The sequence below is a fragment of the Muntiacus reevesi genome, chromosome 9 (genome assembly GCF_963930625.1).
Source record: "Muntiacus reevesi chromosome 9, mMunRee1.1, whole genome shotgun sequence".
Classification (NCBI taxonomy): Eukaryota; Metazoa; Chordata; class Mammalia; order Artiodactyla; family Cervidae; genus Muntiacus; species Muntiacus reevesi.
Window position 1 is genome coordinate 33982840 of NC_089257.1, and position 17634 is coordinate 34000473.

Sequence of the window (17634 nt, forward strand, 5' to 3'; positions counted from 1 at the left end):
AGTTATTTAACTGCTTGCCTTGGTTTCCTCACCCATAAAAGTAATCGTACTGCCATTGCTAGACAGTTGTGAGTTGGTGTTTTACTTTAAACTTGAGTATTAACAACAAGTAAAGTTGAGCCAAGGAGCTTTCGTGGTACTTTCAGGACTTTAATGGACAGTTAAGTCACCTGAATATCTTGTTAAAATGCAGATGCTAATTCAACAGGTTTGAGTTCTGAGACCCTGCATTTCTAACTAGCTTCTGTGGTGCTCATCCTGCTATCCATAGACTCAGCTATGTTATATTGATAAAAATGTGCTATATTTACACACTATGAGGTCTGTCTTTGGCAATTTTTGGCTTCTTCTGTAATAGTAAGTCAAAGTGGCAGGAAAGAATATTTTCCTAGAGAAGTACAATGTCTCTTAATATTTGTTTGGCCAACTCTGCTTGAACTTTAAAAAATTTAGTATAACAATCTGCAGGCAATGATTGTATCTTAGAAATTATTTCACTAAAGTCTATTATGGTAAAAATACCATGTATAATTTGAAACAACCATCAACTCTTGATGTTAAAGTTTAGCATATAAAGAGTTTGGACCTTTTCTTTGCCAAATAAGGTTATCATTTAGATGCCAAATCTTTTTTGGTTTTGCAGGGACCAGAGTGTTTCTTTCTAGCCTAAAATAACACATTAACATTATCTGAAGAGTCTTTTTGGTTTCTCCTTATTACAAAGAAAGTCTCTGAAATCACAAAATATCACTGCATTCTAGCCACTTGTGCAGACATGTAAAAACACTGAGTGTGTTATAAAGCAATTATTCTAACTTTTGAAATTCAGCCTAGTGAAGAAAACAATGGTATAGAAGCTGGAGGATAAATTTGCCAGTAATGGAAACTGAGCCAAACATTTCCAGTATTTGAGCTTTAGGTCCCTCATCTGTAAAAACGGGAAGTAATTCCATCTGTCCTACTTCATTAGGTGGCTAGGAGGATCAAATAAAAGAGGCATCTGATGACAATTAGAAAATGCCGATAAGCTACAGGACTCAAGGGCCTATTATTTCTGACAAAATTAGACAAATGAAATAAAGTGACTTTTAGATCATCATTGACCTTTTAAAGATAAATAAATCATATTATCAGTTTAGGCCTTTCACACACTTCCTGTGAAGGAAAAAAATGATGACCGATAATGAAATGCAGTCAGTTCAGTTCAGTTCAGTTCAGGTCAGTCGCTCAGTCATGTCTGACTCTTTGTGACACCTTGAACTGCAGCACGCCAGGCCTCCCTGTCCATCACCAACTCCCAGAGTCTACCCAAACCCATGTCCATTGAGTCGGTGATGCCATCCAACCATCTCATTCTCTGTTGTGCCCTTCTCCTCCTGCCCTCAATCTTTCCTAGCATCAGGGTCTTTTAAAATGAGTCGGTTCTTCACATCAGGTGGCCAAAGTATTGGCGTTTCAGCTTCAACATCAATCCTTCCAATGAACCTTTAGGATGGACTGGTTGGATCTCCTTGCAGTCCAAGGGACACTCAAGAGTCTTCTCCAACACCACAGTTCAAAAGCATCAATTATTCTGTGCTCAGCCTTCTTTATAGTCCAACTCTTACATCCATACATGACCACTGGAAAAACCATAGCCTTGACTAGACAGACCTTTGTTGGCAAAGTAATGCCTCTGCTTTTTAATATGCTGCCTAGGTTGGTCATAACTTTCCTTCTAAGGAGTAAGCGTCTTTTAATTTCAAGGCTGCAATCACCATCTGCAGTGATTTTAGAGCCCCCAAAATCAAGTTTCTCACTGTTTCTACTGTTTCCCCATCTATTTGCCATGAAGTGATGGGACCAAATGCCATGATCTTAGTTTTCTGAATGTTGAGCTTTAAGCCAACTTTTTCACTCTCCTTTTTTAGTTTCATCAAGAGACTCTTTAGTTCTTCATCACTTTCTGCCATAAGGGTGGTGTCATCTGCATGTCTGAGGTTATTCAAATTTCTCATGACAATCTTGATTCCAGCTTGTGCTTCCTCCAGCCCAGCATTTCTCATGATGTATTCTGCATTAAATAAGCAGGGTGACAGTATACAACCTTGACATACTCCTTTTTCTATTTGGAACCAGTCTGCTGTTCCATGTCCAGTTCTAAATATTGCCTCCTGACCTGCATACAGGTTTCTCAAGAGGCAATTCAGGTGGCCTGGTATTCCCATCTCTTTCAGAATTTTCCACAGTTTTTTGTGATCCACACAGTCAAAGGCTTTGGCATAGTCAATAAAGCAGAAATATATGTTTTTCTGGAACTCTCTTGCTTTTTCGATAATCTAGTGAATGCTCGCAATCTGATCTCTGGTTCCTCTGCCTTTTCTAAAACCAGGTTGAACATCTGGAAGTTCACAGTTCACGTAATGCTGAAGCCTGGCTTGGAGAATTTTTAGCATTACTTTACTAGTGTGTGAGATGAGTGCAATTATGCGGTAGTTTGAGCATTCTTTGGCATTGCCTTTCTTTGGCATTAGAACGAAAACTGACCTTTTCCAGTCCTGTGGCCACTGCTGAGTTTTCCAAATTTGCTGGCATATTGAGTGCAGCTCTATCATAGCATCATCTTTTAGGATTTGAAATAGCTCTCCTGGAATTCCATCACCTCCACTAGCTTTGCTCCTGGTGATACTTCCTAAGGCCCACTTGACTTCACATTCCAGGATGTCTGGCTCTAGGTGAGTGATCATACCATCGTGATAATTTGGGTGGTGAAGTTCTTTTTTCTATGGTTCTTCCATGCATTTTTGCCACCTCTTCTTAATATCTTCTGCTTCTGTTAGGTCCATTCCACTTCTGCCATTTATTGAGCCCATCTTTGCATGAAATGTTCTCTTGGTACCTCTAATTTTCTTGAAGAGATCTTTAGTCTTTCCTATTCTATTGTTTTCCTCTATTTCTTTGCATTGATAGCTGAGGAAAGCTTTCTTATATCTCCTTGCTATTCTTTGGAACTCTGCATTCAAATATCTTTCCTTTGATTTTCACTTCCCTTCTTTTCACAGCTATTTGTAAGGCCTCCTCACACAGCCATTTTGCCCTTCTGCATTTTTTTTCTTGGCGATGATCTTGATCCCTATACAGTGTCATGAACCTCCGTCCATAGTTTATCAGTCACTCTATCAGATCTAGTCCCTTAAATCTATTTCTCACTCCCACTGTATAATCATAAGGACGTGATTTACATCATACCTGAATAATCTAGTGGTTTTCCCCACTTTCTTCAATTTAAGTCTGAATTAGCAATAAGAAGTTCATGATCTGAGCCATAGTCAGCTCCCGGTCTTGTTTTTGCTGACTGTATAGAGCTTCTCCATCTTTGACTGCAAAGAATATAACCAGTCTGATTTTGGTGTTGACCATCTGGTGATGTCCATGTGTCAGGACATGTCCAATGCAGTCATGATTGGATCTGAATCACATGATGAGAAGATCTAGCTTATGACTTAATTTCTTTGATTCTCATTCAGTTTTTGATCCTTTAAATGAAGGGATATCCTGATAACTAAATAGGTAAAGCCTGACCTTACAGTGCAAAGTGAAGACTCAATAAAATTTATGAGGTTAATAAGGAAAAGGAATATCACTACTACTTCTACAACCACCACAACAACCCCCAGGCCATGTATGCAATCAAATGTATTAGTGACACCCTACCAAACCAGATAATCATCATGGTGTGATCACTCACCTAGAGTCAGATATCCTAAAAAGTGAAGTCAAGTGGGCTTTAGGAAGTATCAGTACGAACAAAGCTAGTGAAGGTGACAGAATTCCAGTTGAGCTATATCAAATCCTAAAAGATGATGCTGTGATAGTGCTGCACTCAATATGCCAGCAAATTTGGAAAACTCAGCAGTGGCCACAGGACTGGAAAAGGTCAGTTTTCATTCTAATCCCAAAGAAAAACAATGCCAAAAAATGTTCAAACTACCACACAATTGCATTCATCTCACACAACCACTAACAAAGAATGCTCAAAATTCTCCAAGCCAGGCTTCAGTGGTAGATGAACCATGAACTTACAGATGTTCAAGCTGGTTTTAGAAAAGGCAGAGGAACCAGAGATCAAATTGCCAGCATCCATTGGATTATTGAAAAAGCAAGAGAGTTCCAGAAAAACATCTACTTCTGCTCTATTGACTACACCAAAGCCTTTGACTGTGTGGATCACAACAAACTGTGGAAAATTCTGAAAGAGATGGGAATACCAAACCAGCTGATCTGCCTCCTGAGGAATCTGTATGCAGGTCAAGAAGCAACAGTTAAAACTGGACATGGAACAACATACTGGTCCCAAATTGGGAAAGGAGTATGTCAAGGCTGTATATTGACACCTTGCTTATTTAACTTATATGCAGAGTACATCATACAAAATGCCAGGCTCGATGAAGCACAAGCTGGAATCAAGACTGCCACGAGAAATATCAGTAACCTCAGATACTCAGATGAAACCACCCTTATGGCAGAAAGTGAAGAACTAAAGAGCATCATGATGAAAGTGAAAGAGGAGAGTGAAAAATTTGGCTTAAAACTCAACATTCAGAAAACTAAGATTATGGCATCTGGTCCCATCACTTCATGGCAAATAGATGGGGAAACAGTGGAAACACTGAGAGACTTTATTTGGGGGGTGCTCCAAAATCACTGCAGATGATGACTGCAGCCATGAAAATAAAAGATGCTTGCTCCTTGGAAGAAAAGTTATGACCAGCCTAGACAGCATATCAAAAAGCAGAGATATTACTTTGCCAACAAAGGTCCATTTAGTCAAAGCTATTGTTTTTCCAGTAGTCATGTATGGATGTGAGAGTTGGACTGTATAGAAAGCTGAACACCAAAGAATTGATGCTTTTGAACTGTGGTGTTGGAGAAGACTCCTGAGAGTCCCTTGGACTGCAAGAAGATCCAACCTGTCCATCCTAAAGGAGATCAGTCCTGAGTGTTCATTTTCTAATGAACTGATGTTGAAGCTGAAACTCCAATACTTTGGCCACCTGATGTGATGAACTGACTCATTTGAAAAGACCCTGATGGGCGGGAAAGATTGAAGGTGGGAGGAGAAGGGGACAACGGAGGATTAGATGGTTGGATGGCATCATTGACTCAGTGGAGATGAGTTTGAGTAAGCTCTGGGAGTTGGTGATGGACAGGGAAGCCTGGCGTGCTGCAGTTCATGATGTCGCAGAGTCATACACAACTGAGCAACTGAACTGAACTGAACTGAACCAAACCTTTATCACATTAGCCATTTTGCAAACTCAAGATTTTATGGCAAAATGTGAAGATGACTTCTAACAGCGCTTTAAGTTTCTTTGCTAAAATCAGTGGAAAGCAGAGAATTCAAGGGAACTTAAAAAGAAATCTGGATTAAAGGGTCAGAAGAACTTGGTCAGAGCCCACCAGCTATAAAAGCTAGGGCCTGAGATGCGGCATTGGTGAAAAGCGGTGATAATGAAATCATTTATTTTCCCTGATCTGCAAAACTGGTTATGCTTTGTTATGCCTCCCTAAAGGGTTGTTTTGAAACTGCTTTGATAACTGAGTATTAAAGTGCTTTGTTAACTAATTATAGATAGCAGCAATGCTTGAACTGTATTTTTATATACATTTCCTATCGATCTGCCTGGAGAAACAATGATCTTCAAAGCCTGGATAATTGCCTGTACCTACTTTTCCCCTAATGTTTATTGGCCAAATTACCCATGCACAAAACATTTCTCCCACATCAGAAAAGGGAAAGCACAGTGTTATCCAAGTGCACACATCTGAGTTTTGCTTCCCTCTTTCCAAATGTCTACAAATTGGGTTTTATAATTCCATAACAATGATGACCCCCCCCACACACACACACATTTAACTTTACTTTTCCAAAGGTCTGTTTTAAGAAAAATCAAAATCAGTCATTTCCTTAATTGAAAGTGTAAACTCAAGCAAATACCAAGGCAATCATTTTTTTTCAGTTTAATATCATGTACTTTATAAATTTTTCTTTTCCTATTTATTTGTTACCCTCTTCATATGCATCCACTAACTCAAGAACAAAGAAAACTATTTGTAATATGTAAGTTGTAGGTCAGTAAGCTAGAGTACTCCTTAAGATAAATTAACAATCATTTGGAATAACTGATAACCTTACTTTCATTTCATAAAATGAAAGAAAATATAATAAACAAAAGAAAATAAAATATATTATGACACATAATATAGTGTTTATTGTTCTAATTTACTTCTGTTTGACCAAAATAGAAAAGAAAAGCATTTTTCCACTATTAAAAATGTTAAAGAAACAGAATTTAGAATACACATTTATCAGGAATTCTAAACACAAGTTTATTCTAAAACTAAATTATGATGGCATTATATAGACATTTGTTGCCAATTTAATATACAGGATTTTATCCTTCTGTGTCTCTGAAAGGAATATACCTGTATAACAGAAAACCTGCCACTTCCATAGTGGCAAAAATCCCACTAATTCTATATAGCACCTAGAAGTAAACCCAAACATGTTTTCTCAACACAATGCAGTATTAATCAGGCACGTGTAGAGAAAAACTTGCAGTTGTATAATTATATAATATCCCATTGAATTTGATCTTGTTATGCAAAAATAACTTTGGAAATTTGCTATGTAGACTAGGAACAAATGAACACAAGGGAAATTGTGAAAGCTCACAGTAACTCTGAATATGTGAACCTGACAAACAGAAAAATCTGACTGGCTAAGAAACATCATTAATTTTATTAAAAGCCATTTAAGTACTAATTCCTTTTAACATTCATTCAAATTTCAAGTTTTCCCCCCACAATTTACTTTTCTTGTCACCAATTCCAACCACACTTAAATTTAGTGTTTAAAGGAGTATACTCTTATACTCTTGAATACAAAAATTTCCTATTTTAAAGTTTCAAATTATATTTAGATGTTTCTTTGGTAAAAGAACTAGATTTATTAAATTCTTTCTTTAAATGGTCAGATATTTACACTGTATTTTTCTAGTTTTTGTGTCATTCTGATTTGCAGCATCCTGCAGTATCATTCACTAGAGCCTACTACCAGACATTCACATTCTGCTTTGGTTAATTGATTTCTTTGCAAGGAGCAGAACAGTCAAATATCATAAGCCTTTTGTTTGTAGAGTTCATTAAATGAAAGCCCATTTCCTCTGGTGAAAAGGGGCCAAGGCAATTCAGGTGGGAGGGTTTCTTGTGTCTCAGGGTTATGTTTTAATTAATTCCTTTGCCATAGCTATTGTTACCACAATACATAAGGAGATGTTGCTTTGAGATAAAGCTTTTAAAAAGAAGTTCGCTTTCAATACCAGGACTGAAAGAGAGTCAGCCTCAGCTAGTGGAATAAAAGTAGGTACATGATACAAAAGATGCTGTATGACCTTGGGAAACCACTTCATCACTCCGAATGCTAATCTTTCTTTTACCATCTTATCAATAAGAGGCTTGGATTAAATGATCCAGAACGCCTCTACTGTGTCTATTACTTTAGTGGGTCATCATTTACCTATCAATCCTGGTTTTATAACTGTTTTTAAAATTAAAATCTCCTAAAACACTAACTAGCAATTAAAATCCTTGTTTTATAATATTATATAAACGGAAGATTGTAGGAATGGCAATGGTAAACAGAAAAAAATAGATCATGATTTTAAGCATTATTAAATTTGGCATAATCACTTTGGAAATCTCTTGAATAAATAATAAATTTCCCCTTTCTAAAATTTACAACTGCTGTTACAGATAATCAAATGCATTTTTAATTTTTTTTTCCCGGATGACAAATTGGTTGTAAACAAATTACATATCACCCACCAACCTGCCCATTGATTTGCTCCTCCGGTCAGTGTAATAGGATTTTTTCCTAAAAAAAGAAAGAAAGAAAGAAATCAGCTGAGGAAAGTCACATGAAAATCGTGAAATTAGGGAGTGACAACATTCAATTATACTGAGCATTTCAATACTCTCATTTTCACATCTAAAGAAAGACACGAAATAAAGCAGTATAACAGGAAGAATATTTCCCAGGTGTCTCAGTGGGTAAAGAATCAGCCTGCAATGCAGGAGATGCAGAAGACATGTTGTTTGATCCCTGGATTGGAAAGATCTCCTGGAGGAGGACATGGCAACTCACTCCAGTATTCCTGCCTGGATAATCCTATGGACAGAGGAGCCTGGTGGGCTACAGACCATGGGATTGCAAAGAGTCAGACACGACTAAAGTGACTGAGAACACACACAAATAGGAAGAATGGTGAATTTGCATTGTTTTAATTTCAGAATCGAAGTTACTAATAACAGAGACACTTCATAAATCAATAGATCATTTTTGAATATTTTATTTTTATTTTAAGTTTTAAAAAATATTTATTTGGCTGTTCTGGGTCTTAGTTGCAGCATCTGGGATCTTGTTCCCCAACCAGGGATCAAATTCAGGTGCTCTGCAATTGGAGTTCAGAGTCTTAGCCACTAGACCATCAGGGAAGTCCCTTAATTCTCTTTTGAAAGTCTGTCTTCTGCTACACAATACATATTAATCAGAGCATATGCTTACGTGTTATACGAAGTCATCTATCCATCTAAACACATATGTACTGAATATTTCTGATATTGCAAAGAATTATAACCTTAATATTAGAATTATATTATAATTAAATTATAACCATTAAAAATTTAGAGAAAAAAGAGGGTCTTTACCCTCAAAAAGCTACTTTACAGTTGAGGAGACAAGTGATAGTTATAATAAAGTGTGATCACACAGAAAATAGAGAGGGCTATAGAAGTACCTAGGAAGGGATCTCACTTAGCTTTTGTAGATGTAGGAGAAAGGAGACAGGGAAGCCTTCTTCCCTGTGTGTTATCTGTATCGAGTCTTAAATTCAACCTTGTTGAATGACAGGAGTCTTCTAAAGGGAGTACTTAGGACACAGCATTTTAGCCTGAGGTAGCAGAATATGAAATGGTTATGAACCATTCATAACCATTCATACCATATGAACCATTGTAAAATTCAGGGAATTTTTACTAATTTGATAATTGCCAGCATATAAATTGCAAGTTGAGGATCATAAAGAGGTGAGGGGATAATGAACAAGGCATATATAATGAAGGATCTTAACCACTGATGCTAAGGTTTTGGGCTAAAAGATATTGAGTATATTAAGTAAGTGTGTACCATTCTGATTTTTGAGAAACTAAATATTTTAATGACTGAGGTTTATCCACCCTCTAGAAGATTCTCACTAAATCCACATCTTGGAACTCAAGAATCTCATTCAGGACCTTCTAAAATGCCTCTTTACCCCCACCCACAAAAACCCATTCCAGAGAATCAGAAGACTCCTCTGCAATGTGTGTGGTTTCTAGAAAGCAGGACTGAGAGTCAGTACAATTGATATTTAGTCCTGTATTATTAACTGCTTAGAAAACCTGAAAACATTCTGAGCTGCTGTATTTCACAGCAATCACCAGTCACAATCCTAGAAAAGAATTTTAACTTGTCCCTGACATACTCTAACACTAATTTTAAGGATGGAGTTTGAATGATTGCTTGCTTATCCTAAACTCACATTTTAAATACCACTTCTTTCACTTTTTCCAAATATACACAGGTCTGTGGGCACATGTCATTCACTCCCTATTGGGCTATAAACCCATCTTCACTCTAAAACTCACATTATTTACCCCATTATTATACAACTGTTTACTGACTATCTTCTACAGGAGATTGGGCTTCTTAAAGATGGCAGTTTCAGTTCATCTGACTTTGTGTATATGGTATAACCTTTGGTAGATAGTAATGAGGATTCCCATGACTAATGAATAAATGAATGAGCTTTTAACTCACAGCTGCATTTATTTCCTTCAGTGCCTGAGGGTACTTTGAATTTAACAAACATTTACTAAATAAGGTATATCTTTTAAAAACTACAAATGTAGAAATTGGTTTAAATAATTATCAGCATCAAAAAAATCTATGAATGTGATTAAGAGAAGATAAGGATTATGATTATAATTATCAGTTGTGGATATGGTAAGGAATAACATAAAAGGACAAGGAAACATTTAGACAAAATGTTATTCTTTTTTTATTGTTACTATTTTGAAGCATTCTTTTAATCATTTAAAAAAATTTTTTAAATGCTTTGGGAGAAATAAAAAACAACTGAAGGAAGAAAATCATACAAGATGAATACACATGGTTTTTAGACTGTAAGAACAAATAAAATTAAGATATTCACTTTTCCCAATTAACTAACATTCTAATTACCAGTCAAATCCAGGATGAACTATGTGTGACAATTAATGCTGTCAAGTCCTCTTACTTGAGGACATGCCCATAATGACTTGTATCTGCGCGGCTGTATAAAAGGGTGAGCTTTCTTTCTGTCTTTGCAATCTCAGTGAATTTCCTGAGACGCAAGCTGAATTTTGGTTTAATGCTTATTCATGATAAAAAGGGTGATCTTTCTCTTGTATCTTTGTGGAGAAGCTTCTTTGCTTGGGGAAGATTTAGTTTTTAATTACATTCCCCTAACATATACAAGTGAATCTTTAACCCACTCAGTCAATAATAACTTGCAATTTTCCTTAGTCTTTCTGCATAAATGAACCTGCAGGACCAAATTATTTCCACATACAATCTTCATTACATAATTTATTAACTGCATATTGTTCATTGACAGAGTTTTCTTTATTTTCCCTTATTTTTTCATTTAAAAGATCCTTCTATTTTACACCTTGAAACAAGACAGCATTTATCTACTTACCTACCCACCCACTTACAACAAGTCACTCAAAATTATAAGTAAATCATTATCTCAATCACTGTTTCCAACCAGTGTTTCACATTGCTAGTAGCTACATGTGAAGATGTTTGCAGGCCAAAATGAGAAGGACTGTTATATGAGAGGGACCCTGGTCCCTGCTTCTTGTTAAGCAAAGCTCCTGCACTTTACTCTATTTTATACATTGGGCTCTCTGTATTTTAGTACATCATTTTATTTTTGAGTGAGTTATTCTTTGCATACAAAGGTGATATAAGTTTATTCCGAAATATAATAAAAGGTTGTTCTTAGTTGTTTTAAAAAATTCTCCCAAATTTGCTATGATTAAAATATTTGTGGGAGGAAAAGCTTGAGGAAAGATGGAAGATTGACCCCATATTGAACTCAGTCTGAGAAACTACAGGATGACTGAATCATCTTAAATAGGCTTGACCATTTTAATGTGAGAAGGGTAAAAATGAATATGAATCACCTTGAATAAAAAGAAAAATGATGAAAGTGGGAATTGATATTTATGGAATATAGAAGACATGAAAGTCATTCCTGATAGAATAAAAGGTAGAAAATGTGGGATATTTTAATTCTCAGGGTTTTTTTTTTGGGGGGGGGTTAGTTATGAAGCATCAAGTCCAGTACACAGGCCATTTTAATTAAGAAAAGAAATAGCTAGAAAATTTAGATATATAAAATTCTATATATGCCAAATATTCAAGCATAGGCTCTAGATAATATGTTGAAGTTTCGTGTTCAAACAGTAAGTTAGCAGAAAACTTTTGTAGGAAGGGTTATAACTCTAATAATTTTTTCTGAATAAATTTGCAGCTTTTCTTTATGGAATGCAATATAGATTTCAACACTGAATAAATATATGGAATAGTCAAGCATGGGTATGTCCCTCTTGCATAAATCTTTTTAAAAATCTTGTCTTGAAAAGAGATATGCATTTTTCCTATTTAAGTTCTTTGACGTCCACGCATTTCTTAATTTTAAGACAATATCTATGTCCCTAAATATGATAACAATTGACATTTGGAAACTGAGCTTACAATCATGAAAATACTTTGCCACTTATTCTATACCTGAATAATATTCCCTTTTCATGAGCTGACTGCTATCCCAAATTTTAGAAATAAATCAGAAGTTAGTTACTAAGGTGTTGGTTATGCTACATCTATTATTAAAGTAATATGGAAAGATGCTGCAAAAGAACTCCTCATTCTAGAATTCCTCAGAATGTTTTCTCAAGAACATCATCATATTGTGATTTAAAAAATCCATCATCAGATGAAAATTAAGGAAAGGCTGCTCTGTGTAACTGTCTGTTGAAATTTATAAACATTATAAGAATTATAAAAATATTAAAATCTTCAAGACAATATTTCTCTACCAACTATAACAAAATCACTTGGGATGCTTGTTAAAAATGTTTATACCTTATCTTATCCTACACCCAGAATCTCTGGGTGTAGGTTCTAGGAGACTTGACTTTGCTGAGTTTCCCAGGTAATTATGATGTATTCTGAAAACTGAGAACCACTTCTCTAAAAATTCCTACAGCAAATAAACTTATTGTTTAACTTTGAATTTCAAGAACGTATTTGGTCACATGATATTTTTCTTTTACTTTCTCTTGAACCAGTGTTCTTCTGGTATACTTTGGAAAAGCTATATATTTTCTAATATTTATATTATTAAATCAAAAGAATCACAATTGCATTTTCCAAAGTTTCAGTAATGCAGAAATTGTAAACATTATCTTGAAAAACATAAAGAAGAAACTTCAGCCACAACATCAATGAAAAGAGACAGTAACTATATATATTTCATATTTCTTTTTTTTGATGTATCATAACTCTTCTTTCAAATGCAATCTTATCAGAAAATAAAAATGAATATCCTATAACAGCAAAACCATTCAACTAAAAAAAGCCTCTTATTTAAAATGTCTCCTGGAATAGAAGGACACAATGGCACACAGATTGAAAACTTAATTATTTAATTCATACAAACTGAAGATGCAACCTGGCAAAGTAACAGTTTTAAAGAATTTCTAAGGAAAAGACACAAAGAATTAATTTTGACACAGATTCTTTAAAACATTATGAGAATATTGATTATTCTTTTAATTACAGTTCCTCAATAGTTATCTCAAAAGTCAAGAGTAAGGGAAATGAGAGGAAAAAGACCAATATGCTCTAACAGATTTTCAATTTTTAAAATTAATACAATCTAACCAAGATGGTGGAATGAGTTATATGAAATTTGTGACACTAGATTCTTGTGCCATTGTCTTTATAAGACTTTTTCCTGATTCACTATAGCAGAGTGGACATACTTGGATAGTACTGTTAGGGGAAGCACACTGATTGAAACCGCCCACCCTGGCCAGGCCCCATAGTAACCATCTGCATGAGTTGTTTTACAGCAGGAGGTCCTGGTAAGGAACACAGGACTAATAAGCCTCCACCAACAGGAAGAGTTTGGGAAAGGTCAAAAGGAAACACCACATGTCCGACCACCTCCCAGAATCCCTCTCTCTGGCATCCATCTTGGCTGAACAAGGCATGCACCACCAGGAAGGACTCTGAGTCAGATGACTGGATAAAGACAACCTGGAAACTAATCCCATCACCATAAAACCCAAGACTGCAGCCACTTGGCAGAGCTGTTCTCCTGGGTTCCCTCACCCTCCTGCTCTCCACCCAGGTGCCCTTTCCCAATAAAATCTCTTGCTTTTTCAGCACATGTGTCTCCTCGGATAATTCATTTCTGAGTGTTAGACAAGAGCCCAGTTTCAGGCTCTGGAAGGGGTCCCCCTTCCTGCAACAGTACTGATAAAGAAAGAAAAACCATCTCCGAAATTATGAATGTCAAATATTTGCTGCAAAGTGAACATGCTAACCAAAGTTTATTTTTCATTGAAGGAAAGTATAATTTCAAATTAATAACAAGTGTCTTGGCCAGGAACTAAAAATCAGATGATGCCAAATTCCCCCTTGGACAGCAAAAAGAATTCAGTCTTTTGGACCTCTGGCAGACATGTGTTTTGTATAAAGTTCAGAGGAGGTAATGGAAGCTATGATCCTTTCTGGATGAGATACTTAAACATAATATTCAGTTAATGTGAACAGAACCCGAATACTAAAATCTACTGAAATGGCAGGCTTTGTGACAGTCTCTAAGGGTTTCCTCCTTTTGGATCTACAAGGCAATTAGTTTGTGCATAAGCTCAACTATAACTCCTCTTAGAAACAATGGTGAGATCACAGGAATAGGGGCAGGATGAAGGCATATGAAAATTAATTTGGAATTTTTTTTAGCAATTTCACCCTGATATCAGAAAGTAGGTTATTGTCTTGGGTGTTACCCTTCTTTTGCATCTTTGTTTATATCCTGCAAGCAAATTATAACTTGCTAAAAATAAATTTGTAAGAAAATAAAATAAATAATGAGCCACAAAATAATAAGGACTTCACTCCTACCCATCAGAAGCAATCATATTTTAGCATATTATATTCTCTTCCAATTTTTTTCTATTCATTTTACATTGCTGAAATCTCATTGTATAAATATATGCATATCCTATATATATATTATTTAAATTTTACTACTTATATTTAACCACAGTCATTAAGAAATCCTTGTAACCATTCACTTTATAAATGAATTATTTTGCATTGCAAGGGTATATCTAATTTATATGAATCCTCTACCATTGAACATATTTACATTTTTCACAATTATAAAAAATATCTCAGGGAAAGTTTTGTACATATTTTTCAATTTTCTTCTCAAGATAAAATAATGAAGCCTATGAAAAGTTTTAAGTCTCACAGAAAATAATTTTAAATTGTTTCAGAATATGTTATGAAGCTTGAGTCTCACCACAAATCAACAGATGTGATTATTCACCATATCTGTGCTAGGTATGAAGAGTACTACCTGTGAAAGTGTTTGATAATTTTGTAAGTTAAAATGAATCTTATTGTCTTAATTCTGCATGATTCTGTGTAGCATGTATACATACAGACCAAACAAGAAGAAACCAGATAGAGCAAAAGGCAAATATTCTCCCATTGTCAGCCTGAAATAAGTCAGAGGCATGTATTTCAAAAGACTTTTTTAAGAAGGAGACGTAGTGTCAGGGGGAAAAAATTCCTCAGAAGTTAAGAGGTGTAGAGTGGTACAGTGTTTACTTACCTACTTGCGCTCTCAAGATTGGTTCAGTAGAATGACCTGAATTGAAAGAAGTCCTCTGGAGACTTCAAACTATCTAATCACAACACAAATATTTCATAGGTCCTTACTTGCTTCTTTCAGGGAACAAGTTTCATAAAAATGTACAAACTTCAGGTTCTTATAGACATCATAGTAATAATTTACCTAAGGTGCTAAAGAATTCTAGAGAATTTTCTTTCCTGTGTTCATCTTCTTTTGTTCTTTATTTTGTTACTATTATTATTTTTGCCAAGCTCTTCAAGATATTATTTACCTATCTTATAAATATCTGTAGAGAGGATTTTGAAACTTTTTCTCAAACAGGTTGTTCAGTTGCCCAGTCATGTCTGACTGCTTGCAACTACATGGACTGCAGCACCCCAGGCCTCTCTGTCCCTCATCATCTCCCAAAGTTTGCCCAAGTTCACGTCCCTTGCATCGGTGATGCCATCTCGACACCTCTGATAGCCTCTTTTCCTTCTATCCTCAATTTTTCCCAGCACCAGTGAGTTTTCCAATGAGTCGATTTTCCCATCAGATGACCAAAATACTGGAGCTTCAGCTTCAGCATCAGTCCTTTCAATGAGTATTCAGGGTTGATTTCCCTTAGGACTGACTGGATTGATTTCCCTTGAGATTGACCCAAACAGGAATGGGAGTCAATTTAGGTATCTAATTATAATATTGTCACTGTAAGATTCCTCAGTAGTTGCCAGTGCTTAATTAATTTCTGCTTTGTGGGCAATGACTTGTGGTTGCAACTTCCAAAGCCTGAGGAGTTTCAGATGACTAAACAGACAAGACTCTCAAGGCTTGTCATGCGACCCGAGGCTGGCAGCCCTCTCACAGATCTGGTCTCTACCATGCTACCAGGTCTGATAAATTTCTTCACAGTTTTGAATTGCCCTCTTACTGTTCATGCAAATTCATTACATAGAGGTTCTTTTCCTTGTTACCCTGAACCGTTTAAAACCTTTTTTAGCAGTTGATGAAGCATACGGAGCGTCAGTGCCAGTTCACACATAGTAGAAACACTTGAATTTCACTGTGAGAGATCAGGAAGGAAAGTGATACATTCTGCACATAACACAAAACACATAATATAGGGAAATAGGTCTATTGAATTTTTGACTTTCCTATAGTCTTGCCTAAAGGAAAGACGGAAACATCTTTGAACTGAGAAGGTCTTTCATTACCATTTATACTTTGGCACTGAGGACAGAGCTAAGAAACTATCTGGTTAATTTGCACCTGAGGAAAGATTCCTGATAACTGCTATACAGAGAAGAACACTGAAGCAGTATACATAAGAATGCTACACACTTACTTCTGTCACAAAAATAAGAGTTCCATCTAGCTGTATTAAATAAGTGAGACTGATCTTGGGAATAGTAAGTAAAATTAGAAAACAACTATCTTTCCCTCCTTGCAGTCTAGTCCAGCTAGAAATGATATAAAGCATCAGGGGACCAGGAAGCTTACATTAGGTGAGGAAATTGGAAGGAAAGATAAAGGTCAAATTAACTAAACTTGGCAAAAAAAGCATTTCTTCTGCGAAAGAATTACACTTATTACTCTCAGGTTTTGCAAAAAACAGGCTCATCTTAATATATTCTGAGATAGAATGAAATAAAACCTGAAAATACCTGAAGGGCATCCTAATATTCAGTCTCTCTGCATACTTGCACAGTGTGTCCCATGGAATGTGAATTTTAATAAACATGATATCCGGGTTTGCAACAGCTGGCTGTAAAGGGCAACAGAACAGGTGCCAATTAGAATCAGAGCTGATAATATCATGTCACAATTTGACCTGACAGGGAAGAACGCTGTCCCCTTATATATACAGGAATCATTATTGCTAATTTAAAAGGAATTTATATGAATAAAATTTCATAACACAGAATTATCTTAATAAAAATGTAATAATGTCATTGTATGCAAGAAATAATCATCCATGTGAGTTAGCACGCTTTCTTCCTTGACCATTATTAAGATCCAGAGCCACCAACCAGAATAATCATGAGCCAGTTAGGACCCTGCAGTTATTCTGGTTGTAAACTTTCTCATGATCCTTTCTTTCCTGCTCAAGGTGGGTAGACAACACTGACAGTTATACCAGTTATTCATTCATTTATTCTTCTAGAATATTTTATTGAGCAATTGCTATTATACTTGTGAGAGCCTATGAAAATTCTGGGGATAAACAGAGTATAAGACCTACAAGTCCATGCCCCTGCAGAGCTGTCAAATTTTCATGCTTACTTGAATCTTAAAAGGCTAGTATAATGTTTCCTGCTAAGAGGTCATAATAATTTGTGTCTTTGATCTAGACAAGAGGTTTTTAAGCAAAATAAAGTGAGCATTGGGATTATCTAAGGAACTTTTAACAAACATGAGTACTCTGGTCAATTTCTTTAATCCTAAATGCCTACTTGGAAAAAATGACATGATATGGAAGAAAAAACACAGTGTTCAGAATCACAAAGAGGTAAGTACAAATTCCATTTCTATCATTTATTAACTCTAGGATCTTGGGGAAATTACCTAATTTTTCTGATCCTTGGTTTTCTCGATT

The 17634-nt window shown here is 35.7% G+C and overlaps 1 protein-coding gene across 1 annotated transcript in view; it reads right to left on the reverse strand.

Moving 5' to 3' along the window:
• Positions 1-17634, reverse strand: part of ANO3 (anoctamin 3) — a 210480-nt gene that overhangs the window by 113965 nt on the left and 78881 nt on the right. The window contains exons 4-5 of the mRNA XM_065944652.1: positions 16703-16803; positions 7871-7915 (exon numbers count right to left, since the gene is read on the reverse strand). Of these exons, the coding sequence (XP_065800724.1) occupies positions 7871-7915; positions 16703-16803 (146 nt within the window). The remainder of the gene's footprint in view (positions 1-7870; positions 7916-16702; positions 16804-17634) is intronic.